Genomic DNA, 14,969 nt, shown 5'->3' on the forward strand with positions numbered 1-14,969 from the left:
CCACTTCTGTTAACAAAAAGCTTCCTGAAAAACATTGATTATGTATCAGATCTAAATCCAGCAATAAAGAAGCTTTTTTAATTCACCAGTTGTTCCAAGCGAACAGTACCAGCAAGACAGCTGACATTTTTTAGGCCTACATTTTTTAGGTCAGTGAGCTGACCTTTCAGTAACCTACCTGGAAGAGACGTGATCGGGCAGCTGGATAGTTATTCTTCTCCACGTGGAGCTATTGACAGAGTTATAGATGGTAGCTTCGTGGAATTGAAATGGGGAGCAGCCAATGCTATTAGATGAGGAAGGAAGACAGTGTGTCTGGACAAGCTGCCATGAGTCTGTCCTGTAGGAAACAACAACAAAAATGTTTTAGAACAACTGAAAGAATAATGAAAGGGAAACAAGTAATTTTCAAGGGTCACGACATTGCCTGTCTTACTAAACAAACCCGAGAGATTGTCAGCAATAGTTTCCATGCTCTGTAGCCACAGATAGACAAGAGGTGAGAGGCTGAAACCCTGGTGCAGCCAGGGAGGACTTTCCAGCACCAGGTTTGAGTGCTGTGAAACCCTTGGTGGAGGTACACACATCAGAGCCCAACCCAGAGCTCCTCTGGGCTGGTGTGACAGAAGGATTTATTTAGGAGTCTGCTTCTTAGTCTCTCTCTTACAGTGTTCAGAAAAGAGTCCAACAGAATTTGCTCCATGTTCACCCACAGTCATTTGAGCACAGAATATACGTTCACGTTTACAAATTATAATGCACTACAATACTGCAGCACAGGAGACAGTGTTATTAATTGTTTGCTAGTTAAAGACCAAATTGGAATTAAGTAACCTCCACTTCATTACAGCTTGGTCCTAAATATATAGTCCTATATCATACTAAGACAACAGTTTCCTGTGCATGTGGTTTTCTGCGAGCGCATTTTTAACAGGAGCATGCTCATGACTGTAACTGCAAGCTCAATGCCATGAATCTGTCAACATCTGGGATAAATTATAAAGAGAATTTATGGGAGTTATGTAGACAAATCCCAGTGCTTGCAAACAGGTTTTGTTCAGATCCTGTTACAAGATGAATATCAAAGTAATTGCTTTAATAAATAAAAGCTCTCTAGGTTTTTAATATCATACTACTTTTTTTTTTAGGTCTATGTATTCTGCTGTCATTTACCTGGCATCCTTTGTATACTCCAGCATCACAGAGTGAAGGTCCCCACAAGAAGTTGCCTCACAGCCAACCACGATCTATAGCACAAATGAAATTGGCTGCTATAACAAGCTAGGTAGACATTTGATGTGATATACAATAAGTCTTGCTCTCCTTTTTTTCTTTACAGGGTGTATAAAAGAGATTTCCAACTTAGATCTTGGACAAAATCCATCAAAAGTGAATGGAAAACAAAAGACGCAGCACTTAAGATACTGCTTTTACTTAGTGAATTTTACTTCATTGCTACTATTATTTTCAAACAGAATCCTAACACTAAGTGCCTAAAGTTCAAATTAAATATCTAAACAAAACATTGTTTCTGAAACATAAAGATGTGGTAGCTCCTTGGAATTTCAGAAAGTGAAGTACCTTACTATGTATTAGTTACCTATGAAATTTATAATTTGTAATGATGAAAATGTGGATATAAACTTGAAGTCAATCCAATTTAAGAACAGAATTATTCTGAATATTTTAAACAATAAGCATATTTGTATCATGTTAGAGTGGAAAGATTACAGTACCCAATGTACAGTACTGAATAGATAATAGAAAGCTAAAATTTAAGAGCTTCAAAACCAAATGGCAGCCATGCACTAAGGCTGAGTTCTTAGTTTAGAAAGAAAATCTTTGCTGTGACTGGTGAAGAAAAAGGAGGAGAGAGGAGAAAAAAAACCTTTGCAATGAGAGCTTAGTAATACAAACTATTAAATGCTGAAGGGTTATCATAATTTTTGCCCTTAAAATATAGGAAAAAGATGATAGGCTGGGTAAAATAAGCATCTTGGGGGGGGTCTTGGCATTCAGTATTAAAAAGCATGTCAGACTCATCTTGTGTATGATTTCTTCAAAGAAGGCATACTGTGTGAGTGGGGGAAGCAGTGCTTTGAGGGAGTATATTAGACAGTCAATATAAAATAGGCAATGATGTTGAGAAAAGGTGAAAATATTGATAAGTGGGAAATTAAAAATTCTGGAGCTGTCTTGTCAAATGGAAGAGCAAGAAAAAAAACCCATAATGATAAAATACATGACCATTTTGATAACCTTGCTTTCATATTAGTTCCTGGCTTTTAAGACATGGTGCTTGGGAAAGGGCCTAGAACATTTCTGGACAACAACTACATGTTGCCTCTGGCCCATGCAGAATTCTACCTTAAAACAAAATAAAATATTCAGAAATGTTCCTCTGACTATTTAGATAGTTTGCCATGACACAAGTAAGTAGAAGGGGTACTTCTACTTGAGCACGTTTGCATTTTCAAGACGCCACTCTTCTCCAGCGTGCCCCTACCTTGCCTTTTCTGCTTATTCACTAGCTAGGGGGAAGTGGCATATTCTGCATGCTGTGTATTCTCACCTTGGAAAATAATTCCTACTGTATCTGATGATCATGAGATTTCAATTTCATGAGAAAGGCATTAAGACTTCCAATCCCTCTCAGTAACCCCCAAAGCATATAGACGGACTAATTTGACATTTAACATTCATGCAACCTTCCTGGTTCCCATTCCCTACAATTCAGAATTTCCTTTGAATTCTAATAAAAAGTCATTATTAATTATTAATCCAATTGGGCATCCTAGTTGGAAGAAGAGGAATTTCTGGAGAAACATTAGATGATTTTTCGTTGCGTACTTTACTTTGGAGAGCGAGAACATTTCTTACTTTAAACTGCATCATGTATCCTGGCTGTATAATGAGCTCCCTGGAGGACAGGATGTTGTGTGTTTTGTCCTTTTTCTTATTTGGCCAGTAGAGATGGAATGATGGATTTCCACAGAACCCTGCAGTCCTGACTGCGTTAGGGTAAAAACTCCAGTTTTCTTCATGCGAGGTGCCTTCTATTAAGATGAGTTAAATACAATTACTGCATTGTCTTGGTAAACATCAAGGCTTAGTAATGGATCCACAGAATCACTAGATACAGTACTTTAGGGATATAAACACTAAATTTATGCTATCTGTCATGACACACAATAAGTAAGCTACTAACAGACATAATAAAAACATCAGCTCCAGAGAGGTAATTAAAATGTTTAAATAATAGTATTTTTTAAAAATATGATTAAATAAAACTTTCATACACAGGAATTTAAATGAAATGAGTTGGACTGAAATAAAAATTCGTCTCTTATAGGTATATACATATATAAATACACATACATACATATCTGAATATACATGTGTATATATATTTACACACCCCTATCAGTAGCATGAAGAATAGTATATAAACAGCATTAGTCTACAAAATGAAAAATTTGCTGAGTTAAAAAAGAGAAAAAGTGTGCTTGCAAGCTCACAGGGCTTATCTTAGATAAGATAATGGCAGACAACAGATTAGCTATCACAGCCTGTCTTACCGTCATCAAACGTATCTACCAGCTGGCTGGGGTTGATCTCTGCTCCTCCGATCAGGATGTTATCCAGCGCCCACTGTGCCCGGTCGGGGCCTGAAACCACGATCCCGTTGTTGATGGTAAAAGGCTGCCACCAGCGCAAGCGGGTTGTATTGGTCAGAGCGTGTTCGGGGAGGAGGATGTAGTCATGCCTGACTGAGATGTATTTTTGGTAGTCCATCTCATGAAGCAAAGTCCAGGATATCCCTAGAATGAAAAGATGCAGGTTTAGTCATAAAAACAAGCGCATGGCAGAACTGTCTAAAAGATTAAAGGAAGATAATAGGAAATAAAAAATAATAGCTTTGGTCTTCTAATAGACAAATCGTAACTTCTAAGGGTAGCTGGCAACTGTTACTCACTGCAAGAGTAATATTGTAATCGTAAAAGGACTCAAAGTGGTTAGAAGCCACTGATCACTGAAAGCAGGCAGGAGGATTATGGAAAACTCCCGAGCAATAGATGGAAATTTTGGATGGGGAAAAAACTTTACAAGGACAAAAATAACTTTACAATTAAAAATTACCGTATTATTTTGGATATCTCTGACAAATTCTCAGATATTCATGGTGCTTGAATACAGAACAAGGCTGTAGCTTAGCTGAAACTACAAGATGTACTTGCCTCCGTCAATGGAATAGTCTAGCAGCACTCCCTCCTTTCTGCAAGTTGGTCTGTGGCATGTTGTCATGTTGTTTTCACTCCCAATTCTCCCCCAGTACTGTAGAAATCTAAGAGTGAATGTATAAGTTTACATCTGTTAAAGATCTGCACAAATCGAGATGTTTGGTTTCTGTTAGGAGATGTGCTGAAAATGTTCAAAATGCCAGCATTTTTAAGCAAGTAACATCAATGTACAAGTAGAACAAAGGTTTCCAAAAACATTGCCTAGTAATTCCCATGGGAACCTCATGAAATTCAGCAAAGTCCTGCCCCTGGGAGGGACTAACCCCTTGCAATGGTACCAGCTGGGGACTGACTGGCTGGGAGCCGCTTTGCTAACAGATCCCTGGGAGTCCTGGTGGAAGGGGGCTAAACATGAGCTAACAAGGTGCCCTCGCAGCAATGAAGGACATAAAAGAAGCTGATAAACTGAGGCAAGGTGAATGGAGGCCACTGAAATGGTTGGGACTGGAGCACGTGCCCTGTGAGGAGAGGCTGAGGGACCAGGGCTGGTTCAGCCTGAAGAAGATGGCTGGGACTGGGGACAGTGGTCATACATCAGAACAAGGGAGGTTCTGACTGGATATAACAGGGAGGGGGGAATCACTGTGAGGGTAACCCAACAGTGGAACAAGATGTCCAGAGAGACTGTGGGATCTCTGTCCTTGGAGGTTTTCAAGACCCAATGGATCAAGCACTGAGCAGCCTGGTCTGAATCTAGTGTTGACCTGGCTTTGAGCATGGAGTTGGACTAGAGACTCCCCAAGGCCCCTCCCTTCCTGTAAGGTTGTGTGATTCAGTGAATTCTTGCTGAATGACAGAAGTGAGAGTGTGTGGCTTTATTAAAGCCATACAGCCAAGGGAAATGATGCTGAAGTTGTCTTCTACGTCATGTCCTTAGCTTGTCTAAACTGACATAATTCCATTGCTCTCCAGTTAAGTCACAATTTTCTACAGCATGTGAGTGGAGTGGGTCTTGTACAGGCACCCAAGAGAGGACAACCAGCAGAGGTTATGTTCTGAACTCAGCGGGAGACACAGCTGGTGCCTCCAGGGTGGAGACAGCGATGCCCAGGAGACTGCGGTATCTCGCCTCTTTGCAGGACAGATGTTGCTGACTTCAGGACATTCCTGGGGAAGGGGACCTGCTGCTTCACCGGGACATGGCAGACCCCTTCCACTGTGCTACGATGAGCCTTGCTCTCTGCGACCCATCCGAAAGCATCAGTGCCTTGAGAATCATAATCTAATTAGTGTCTACCTGAGATAACACTACGCTTGTGGTGCCCTAGGAATTCCCTGAGCTGCAAGCTATGTCACCTGCTGGTTTGTCAGCGTTTAACAGAGTTCCCCATTCAAATGACATGGAAACATGACCTACTTTGCCCCCCGCAGGTCCAGATCTTGAGTGACAGCCTGCCTCACAGTTGCACCTCCAAAATACAGAGTTGTGTCTTCTGCGAGAATCCCACACTCAGTACAGGTATTTCCACCTTCTAAGGACATCCATAAATCTGGTTTAATTTCTTCATTGTCAAAACGCTCTTTCAGGAAAGTCTGTAAGTCAGGTGTTTAACATAAAGCACAGGTAATTATGATCTTAATTAAGCCTTTCTGATGACCACAGCTGGAACTGACCTAAACATGTTTGAAGGGCTCATGAACACTGTAAAAATTCTTTTTCAGGGTGACTGAACATAATCAACTTTTGGTTGAACATTTAGCCACTTAAACTGAATTGGCTAAATGTGAAAATACGTTAGGGCTAGATTTTAACATACTTGGGAGGTAATCCAGCACACTAACATTTGCATGTGCAAATGAATGGGTCTAATTCATAACTATGGTTATTTAAGACTATGTAACACCACTCCAGTACATATTTAGTATGTATGGGAGAAATTACTATTCTATATTTTTTCCCCAGCAAAAACAGTACTGCAATGAAATTTTAGGGTTATTGTAGTGAATATGCATTTATGCAACTGTCTGCACAAATACTTGCAGTGAAAATCATCTAGAATATATCTCTGTTTTCCACTTACCTCCAGGTGTGCAATAAAAGCAATGCCATGAGTGAAATCCTGGCCTTAAGGAGATAGTAGTAAGCCTCCCCTAAAATTGCTAGGATTTTATCCCAAATGTTCTTAATGTGCAGAATACATTACTAATTAAAAATTGCAAACAGATAATGATATTTTTTCATGTAATTAGTATCTCAGATGAAAACCAGAAGGTTATAATAATTCAAATGACATGACAACTGCAAAGTTAAATAGTTATATTCTCTTTAGACAGAATGCTTCTTAACCTGTTGTTTCTGTGGAGCACGTACCTATTCTGTTCTTATCTGATGTAGAAAAAATGAGATGTAAACACTGCATTTTAAACTAGTTTGGGGTTCCTTACATATTCTTTTCTAAATGTGTTAAGTTTTTAAAGTATTTTAACTTTTAAATTAGCAATATCTAACTAGATTTCACTCAGTTCTTATAGGGTAACACTAATAACAGCTAGGTGAATTAATTTTATGTAATTTTATGTAATTTTCTTGTATTCCCTACTTCAGTAAGCTCTTTCATAATAAAGACAATCTTCCTATAGGTCTTGATCAAACCTAATCATATGCGCAAGGGTGATTTAGATCATATAATGATGATCTAAGGATGAAGAGTGAACTTTATCACAGCTTTATCGGGCAGTGTTATTTGCAAAGGAACAAACCTGTTCTTGGATACCGCAGTAAAAGTTTTGTTAAAAAATGATAAAAGGGCTGAAAATGGATTTGAGTATCTTCAGGCTGACAGAAATCAAAGCTAAATTTCCAGTGGGACTGATCTCCTTCTCTCTCTCTCTCAGCCAAACACATGGCAAAATTCACACTTTAAAACATGCAGTAAAATTACCTTCAGTGTTTGGGTCAGGTAGCAGTTTGGTCCCGAATACCCGGGATCACAGATGCATTGCTCATTCAGGCAGTCTCCATGACCTCTACAGTTTTGCAGACAACCAGGGCCCAGATAGAAATTATCGATGGCCCACTGCATATCTGAGTATTTCTGGTAGAACCGAAATCTCACGGGACTAGATATAAAGGAATGAAGAAAAACAGACATATGGATAAAACAACTTTGCTCAATTGAAAAAAGGTGGATGAAACACAAAATACTTATGACTGTACTATCCTCCAAGCTTCCACAAGTAATATCTGGCAGTATCTGTTGAAATTGATTTTATACGTATCCGTGTCTTCTTCTTCACACATGTACTACCTATGATATATGGATGGATTCCAGACACTGCTGAAGCTGGAAAAAGCTATTCTGGCTTCTTGCAAGAGAATTTCAATTTTGGTTATATTTCCTGTGCAGATTACTCAAAGAATATAAGAGATTTTGATTTTGCAGGAAAAGACAAATGGTTTGCATATGTGCGGACTACTGCAGACAGTAAGGGTAACTTTTCCACTCACTAACATTATAAATCTACTCTCTAATTGACCACGGCTGTCTGAAGAGAGCAGAGCATGCTGTACCGGAGCAGACTGCAGAGAAGCAAGGATAACTTTGCCGGTTGTTCAGACCAAGAGTCATGGTCAATCTTGATTGATAGGAAATAAAATTATGCAGCATACATAATGAACGTGAATGCTGCTAGTCTGCACTTTCCTTGAAAGAAAATGAATAGGCAGATGTATTCCCTGTTGCATTTTTCAGAAGGTACTGAATCCAAGACAAAATGAGTAGCGAATTCATACTTACTTGCCCACAAGGTTTTCAGGCAGTGAGTAAGTTACTCTTTTCCATCCTTTTGTGGGAAAGAAGACAGATGGCTGCGAAACACTCCCAGAACATTTTGGATCAGCTGGTAAACACTGAGGTACTAAGTAACTCCAGCTAACGCCAAAGTCAGTGGAATACTGCACATGGACCTGATTTTGTGCAAGTTTTTCTGATGTCTTACATCCAACAGAAACCTAATAAAGAAGAGAGCATAAGTAAATTAGAATTAATTGTGGTGGTGGTTAGAGTTTAAAAAAATGTTTGAACCTGAAAACTGACTGCAGAATTTTGCTTGAAATGATGGCAGTAACAGTGCTTGTGTGGTACCAGTCATCTGCAGATCTCATGAAATATTCCCAAGATTGAGAACAGGCACCATATTCTGAGTTTCGTTTTCTTCTAGTTAGGTCACATTTCTGGATTTTCAAGTTTTGACACTTGTGCCTTATACCCCAGTACTGCATAACTAATAAAAGTTAATCTCCCCTCCCACACAACCTAAGATTTGAATATTTCAGACGAGGCCACCCAGCTCGGTTATGTTAGGTGGACCGTCTTTACCGGAGAGATGTGCAAAAGGCTCTTATAACTTGCATATATTGCTGGGTTATTTCTTTAATTTAGGTAAAGGGTTGTATGAAGGGCAGTTTGGGTGCAGGTTTGATGTGAATGCATACCAACGTAGGAGTGGTGTGGGCTACTGTGGAGCTGCTTTTCCCTCAGCAAGCAGCTGTAACAAAATAGGCACCTTGTATATGTGTAATATCCTTATTACATGATGTCCACACAACTGCTGTGCTGGAAGAGGAGAGTGTGTCACCTCTGAGAAGAGCCTGTGGTGTTAAAGCTGACCAACATGGAGTAGGTGAGAAAAATAATAACACTTTTCCCTGCAGGGAATGGCTCATGCGTAGGCCTATACATCATCCGTAGGCCTATACATCATCCTATCTCCTGAAAAATCTACTTAGACCTGGAGCAAAATGTGGTTTTGAATAATTATATGGCAGGCAGAGATTTTACCTTGAACTGCATAATCCAGCCTTCTGTAGGAGTCAGGTCGTGGGTGACTGCGTAGACCTCTCTGCCGTCATGGCTCCCACAGATCATGACACCATCAGGAGAATCACAAAACCTCTCGATTGAGCAATCATCATGGAATAACCAGTGTTCATTCACTTGAAAATAAATGGCAATGTCAGTAATATACAATGGCAATATAAATTAAACAGGGAGTAGTGTTAACCACTAAAGGTGATTCATGGCTTTATTTTTCAGCCTACGTGATAATTATTTAATATTGCTCCTGAGAATGTCAGTACCCCATCTTTCCCATGTACATATTTATTACATTTATCACATTTATTGCTCAAAGCACCTCTTACTACTCTCTTACATAAGCATTATAGCATTATTTTTTAACGTTCAAGAAGTAAGGATCTAAGACTTACTCAAAACATAAACTTCTGTTGCACTGGACATTCTGGGATAACTTTTTAATGGGTATTGCCTACATGTCTGCATAAAGGGTACCCCAGCACTGTTAGCTGTTAAGCCTTGTAAACATCCAGAAATACATCCTTTACAAAATTTAGTTGCAAAATGTAACTTAACTTCCCTAAAGAATAAATAAGTTAGTAAGTTAAAGAAAAAAAGTTAAATAAAAAATAAAAGTTAGGAAATAGGAAACAGATACTCAGGTTAAGAAATCTGCTTAGAATAACCTGGCACTTTTTAATCCTTTTTTCTTTCTTTGAAGATAAATTAATCTTCTAAGTGAATTCATGCAGTAAAAAAAGAAAAGTTACATTACGTCTTTTCATTTCTCATTTTGTGAACGAAAAACAGAAGACAAGACCCCTATAGTGATGGAATTGTCTGATATCCATCACAGTAAGTCAAAGGTTCAGAGGCTCAGCAAGATTTGGAAACCGCTGCACTGACTTCTTGCCCTTTAATTCAGATCCCTGTGAAACCTTTACCTGTAGTTTTGTCTTCCATGAACATGTCGAAGGCGATCCTCCCCGTGGGCCCTGCGTCGGCAGGGGAGCGCTCGTGCTGCGGCAGGGGAGCGCTGCTGAAGGTGTCGAGCATCACTGTCCTCTGGTCAGCTGAGCCGGAGATCAACACATTGTCGATAGCCCAGTCGTTCTGGTCCAGGCCATCGTGTTTAGGCTGCCACCAGCGGAAGCGTGTCCCAATGGTTTTGGCATCGTAGGGAAGGAGGATGTTCACAAAGCTGAAATAAAAAGTGAAAATTAGTTGTAGGAAAGCCACAGGAGGAGGATACTTCTCAATGCCAGGTGCTTTGACCAGGTCCACTCCCATTGTTTCCTAGAATATGTGGAAGTTGGGAAAGAAGGAAAAGACCGGGTAATCTAGCCTATGTTCCCCTACAGGAGATTGCCGAAACAAAAACCTTCCTGATAGCTCCCAATGTCATCCCTGGGACAGGGGCTCAGAGTGAGGGGGGAAGGGCCAGCAGCCAGACTGTGGCATGGTTTGAGCAACCTCATCTGCTGCAGCTGTGCTTATGGGACCAAATGCAATGGTCTAGACTAGCAGGGTATGACCATAACGTCCTAATTAAGGGAAATGTTAAGAAGGAGAATATTGAAGTAAAATTAAGATTACTATTTTCAACCTGGAGCCATTCAGCAGATAGCAATGTTCCAGTACAATTTTCTTATTTTCATTACAACAGCAGATGATAGTACACTTAAATGTCTTGTCCAATTAAAGTGCTAATGATTTCTTGGTGTGCTCAAATGAAATAACAAATAATGGGTCCCTCTCAGCCCCATTTTCTATGAGTCTTTTAAATTAGTCAGTGAGGAAAACGTCCACCCATATCTATGCATGATTTGAATCTCAGAAATATCTGAAAATAGGGCTTGAGTGTATCCATCCTTCTGATGGATATCTGCAGAAATTCAGTTTCTCCTCTCCACACCATTTTCTAACTAGTTCAAGCAATGACTTTCTGCTCTTGTCAGTAAGAAACTAGATTACAAATGAAATTATCTTAAAGAACAGGATGGATATCATTATAGTAGCTATTAATTTCTGTTCCTGCAACCATTTACAAATCTACCAGACTGCTACAGACTCCTTACTGCCCTTGTATTTCTGGCCTAGCAGCTGCACAAATACTGAAGCACATACGCTAAGGCCATTCATAAATGCATGCAGGACTGGACAGGCTGAACTCTTAAAGATCTGACATCGAAACCACAGCAGTAATAAGTCCTACAGGTTTTTATGAAACATTCAAGACCACATTACTTTAGGACAGGAAATTATATAGGCAGAAGAAGGTATCCACAAACCCAGGCTTGCTGAATTGATCATAGAAAATTTCCATTAAGAGGTTCCAGGTGATTCCACCGTTCACAGAATACTCCAGCAGCACTCCTTGGTTGCGGTTATTAGGAGTTATCAGACATCCATACATGAAATAAAACTGGATGAATTCTGCACTGGTGAGGTTCAAGTCCACTGTAACTAACATACGGCTGCAGCCCTTAAAAGCAACGAAAAAATATGTTGGCTGGCAAAACTTAAGAACATAAAAAGTGTTAGACTATGCAGTCACTATTAATATAACTTCATGTTGTAAAACCTTCAAAATTGTATGAAATTATACTAATTATAAAAAAGGTAAAGCTACAACAGAACAATAAATGCTCTTCCCTGAGGACATAATTTCAATTATGTTCCATCTTAAAAATTCCTGTTGTGTATTCATACACATTGCTACTTGTACCTACAGCTTTACAACATTCAGTATCAAGAATTGTATTCACTGTTCTTCTGAATACAAGAGTTACAAAAATCCATGCCTCCAGTGTAAAACACAAGGTTTTCCAGGCAGAAGTAATGAATCAGTGATTATGTGCTAATGGCTCAATTTATGCAAACCATCAAATGGCACAGCAATTTTAATATGTGTGTTTTCCTATAATCCCTTATATATTTCACATTGCTTAGTCTGTTAGTTAGTGGTGCCTACTCAGTCCTACTGGAAGGAAGTAGAAATGTAATGCTTCCGTTAGTTTATTTTAGAAAACTTGCATCAGTTTGCACCTAGTTATAAATTTGCATGGAAGATATCTACAAGCACAAGTTTGACATGTTTCTAAAATACTATTTTGTCATTTTTATAATCCCAAGGTTATCTGTAAGCAAACTGTAATTCAGCAGCAGTCTGGGTTATATACCTACATATATATATATCCTGGTTTATGGAAATTTTACTCTGAGCTTACTCTGAAAAAACCCAACAGTGAAATATCTGAAGGATGAGGCTACACATGGATGTATTTTCAAGGACCAAGTACAAGTTATACACATGCAAATACCTAGTTATTAGTTTACCTCTGTGGTCTGATAAGAAGCCACACCAAACTCCAGTCTCTGGAAGTTGTAAGTGCTGGGAGGAGGCTATTATGAGTGAGCGGAATTGAACGTCTACATACTTGGACTGTGCTTTAATCTATCAGCTCCACTTCCAAAGGCCCCTCCACGGCTCCTTTCAGGAGACACACACACTATATCTCATTGTCCTGGCTGCAGCATAGCCAGGAACAAGGCATCTGCTTTCCTGGAGTGTTTCTGGCTGGCCCTAGTCTGTAGGACCTGTCTGACTTTGACCTTCAGCTAGGCAAAGGATATAAGTTTTTTTAATATGTTATATGTTTAATATGTTATGCTGATATTTTTAAACACCTTGCTGTTTATTTAACTTTTTAAATCAGTCCCATTTATACTGTCAAATGGAGTGAGTTGGCCCCCATGCTAAACACACACCCCGCTGAAGTGAAGAGCCATCCCAGAGGCTACCGCCCCGCAGACCGTGCTCAGTTTGCCCCCGTTCACGGTCAGCCAGTTCTGGTTCGACGGCGAGCGATTGAAGTTATCTTTCAGTTGTGTGGGAAGGGGGGTCTCTGGCTCGTCGCAGTACAGCCCACCCCAGTGCTCATCGCAGCTGCAGAGGAAAAAAAATGCAAAATTCAGCTGGCAAAGGCTCTTCACGGAGGTTTAATCAGTGCCATGTTATTCCACATTAAGGTGCCATCTTATTCCGCGTAGAGGCTGTCTGCATCATTTACTAGCGCACAACTGGTATATGGAGGTTTCAAACATCTGCCACTTTTTGTAGTTAATATGAAACAAAAATGACTTTAGGAAGGCTAGTATTATGAATCATTCAAGCTGCTAATACACAGTACACTCCAACACAGAGTAAAATCAGTAAAATACATTGTACTTGGATAGATAAACCTAAGAGGGTATGCCAAGTCTAAGAATGTCCCGCTAATGTTAAATTTTAAGTAAGTTGCTGTAAAATTTTAGTGGATGGGTACTTTCCTGTTGTTTCTTTATATAGTTCCCCCCTTTTTTTTTTCTCCTCTGAAAAACCTTCTTATAATGTGTTAAAGATTGGATAATAGTATGGAAACGTGTTCTGCTACTATGCAAGTTTCACCTGAGAGATCGTGCCTTGGTACTTCAGTGCTGTCAGGATAGAGGACAACACAATAATATGTCTATTTTGCAGTGGAATATGTTTCTAACAAACAGTCACAGCACAATTATACAACCATTCTCCCATTTCTGTTGCTGTTTGTGGCTGGAAAAAAGCAATACATCCATCTGGAAGGTATTTCTCTGTTGCCAGACAGACAAATCTGGGGAGATGTGGTTGTTTGTTAGCTTTGCAGGGCTCTGTGTGGGCTGTTATACAGGCAGTTTGAGGATCAAGCCAGTCTGCCTCTACCGGCAAACCCTACCATGGAGCAGAGGCATCAGGCTATCAAGCCAACACCAGTTCCAAGGCAAAATCTGGCCTTATGAAGAACTGGCGTATATCCTTCTGCTTAGTGGACACGTTCCACCTCCAGCCCAGGTCCTCTGCACCCAGCACCAGGACAAGGGCACGGGGACACGGCGTGAAACCCCTCAGGAATAAGGACGACATCTTCTGGGAAGCTCCAGGACTGTACGTCCCTAGAGGGGTGTGCAAACTCAAGGAGTTCCTTCTCCCTACCTGGTGGGAGGGGAGCCAAGATGCAGCATAGGCAACAGCAGAGGCGATGCATTGCCACCGAGGAAAGGACCGGCAGCATCGCCCACAACGTGTGAACAGGCAGAGGTCTGGCAGAGCTAACCCCTGCACTTACCCTTCCTCTTGTTATTTCTGTTCCCAAGTGGTCCTGGTGCCCTGCTCAGTCTTAACAGCAAAATCCACCTTCCTTTTAAAAACTGTATCAAAGTCTTTCCTGCAAGTTCACTAAAATGACAGAGGAGGAGTGAAATGCTACAGTGCTGGGCAGGACAGGGAACAAGTGGCACTTACACACAGTTGTCTTGTGTGCACCTCCCATGGCCGCTGCACATGTCTATGCAGCCATCCCCAATGTAGACGTTATCAATTGCCCATGTTTGCTGCTTATCGAAAGGAGCAGGCTGGTGCCAGCGGAAACGAGTTGCTGGAGACCTTTGGGAGAGAAAGAAAAACAGAAAAGTAATACTTCTAGCTAAGCTAATCTTTATTTTGACGGAAAGGAAATGTCAATCTTGAGGCTAGACTGCTCTGGGAAGATTTGTTTGATATCAGCACAACCCAGGGCTGATTCCTGACAATGACAAGGTCCCTGAAAAGCCAAGAACAGGGTGCCCACATTTTGACCCACAGGACAAAGCACGGGTGCTCAGTAGCATGCTGAGAGTGTGGGAAGCGGAAAAGGGATTGCCGGTGAGAGCAAAGCAAGTGGGCTGTGGCTGGTGCAGTGGAGAAGAGGGTGAGAAGAAGGTGGTATGCCCAAAGGGAAGCTCAGACCAGTCATAACCACTTCCCAGCACAAATCCAAACTTGAGGGGTAGCTGGGAGCTGGATCAAGCCAGAATC

The 14,969-nt window shown here is 40.5% G+C and overlaps 1 protein-coding gene across 1 annotated transcript in view; it reads right to left on the reverse strand.

Moving 5' to 3' along the window:
- RELN (reelin) overlaps positions 1-14,969 on the reverse strand; it is a 293,911-nt gene that overhangs the window by 13,559 nt on the left and 265,383 nt on the right. The window contains exons 47-59 of the mRNA XM_072867100.1: positions 14,418-14,558; positions 12,869-13,046; positions 11,389-11,582; positions 10,042-10,298; positions 9,083-9,237; positions 8,039-8,253; positions 7,184-7,361; positions 5,659-5,834; positions 4,239-4,345; positions 3,579-3,821; positions 2,881-3,056; positions 1,174-1,247; positions 179-340 (exon numbers count right to left, since the gene is read on the reverse strand). Coding sequence (XP_072723201.1) covers positions 179-340; positions 1,174-1,247; positions 2,881-3,056; positions 3,579-3,821; positions 4,239-4,345; positions 5,659-5,834; positions 7,184-7,361; positions 8,039-8,253; positions 9,083-9,237; positions 10,042-10,298; positions 11,389-11,582; positions 12,869-13,046; positions 14,418-14,558 — 2,256 coding nt within the window. The remainder of the gene's footprint in view (positions 1-178; positions 341-1,173; positions 1,248-2,880; positions 3,057-3,578; positions 3,822-4,238; positions 4,346-5,658; positions 5,835-7,183; positions 7,362-8,038; positions 8,254-9,082; positions 9,238-10,041; positions 10,299-11,388; positions 11,583-12,868; positions 13,047-14,417; positions 14,559-14,969) is intronic.

The sequence above is a fragment of the Ciconia boyciana genome, chromosome 1 (genome assembly GCF_034638445.1).
Source record: "Ciconia boyciana chromosome 1, ASM3463844v1, whole genome shotgun sequence".
Taxonomy (NCBI): domain Eukaryota; kingdom Metazoa; phylum Chordata; class Aves; order Ciconiiformes; family Ciconiidae; genus Ciconia; species Ciconia boyciana.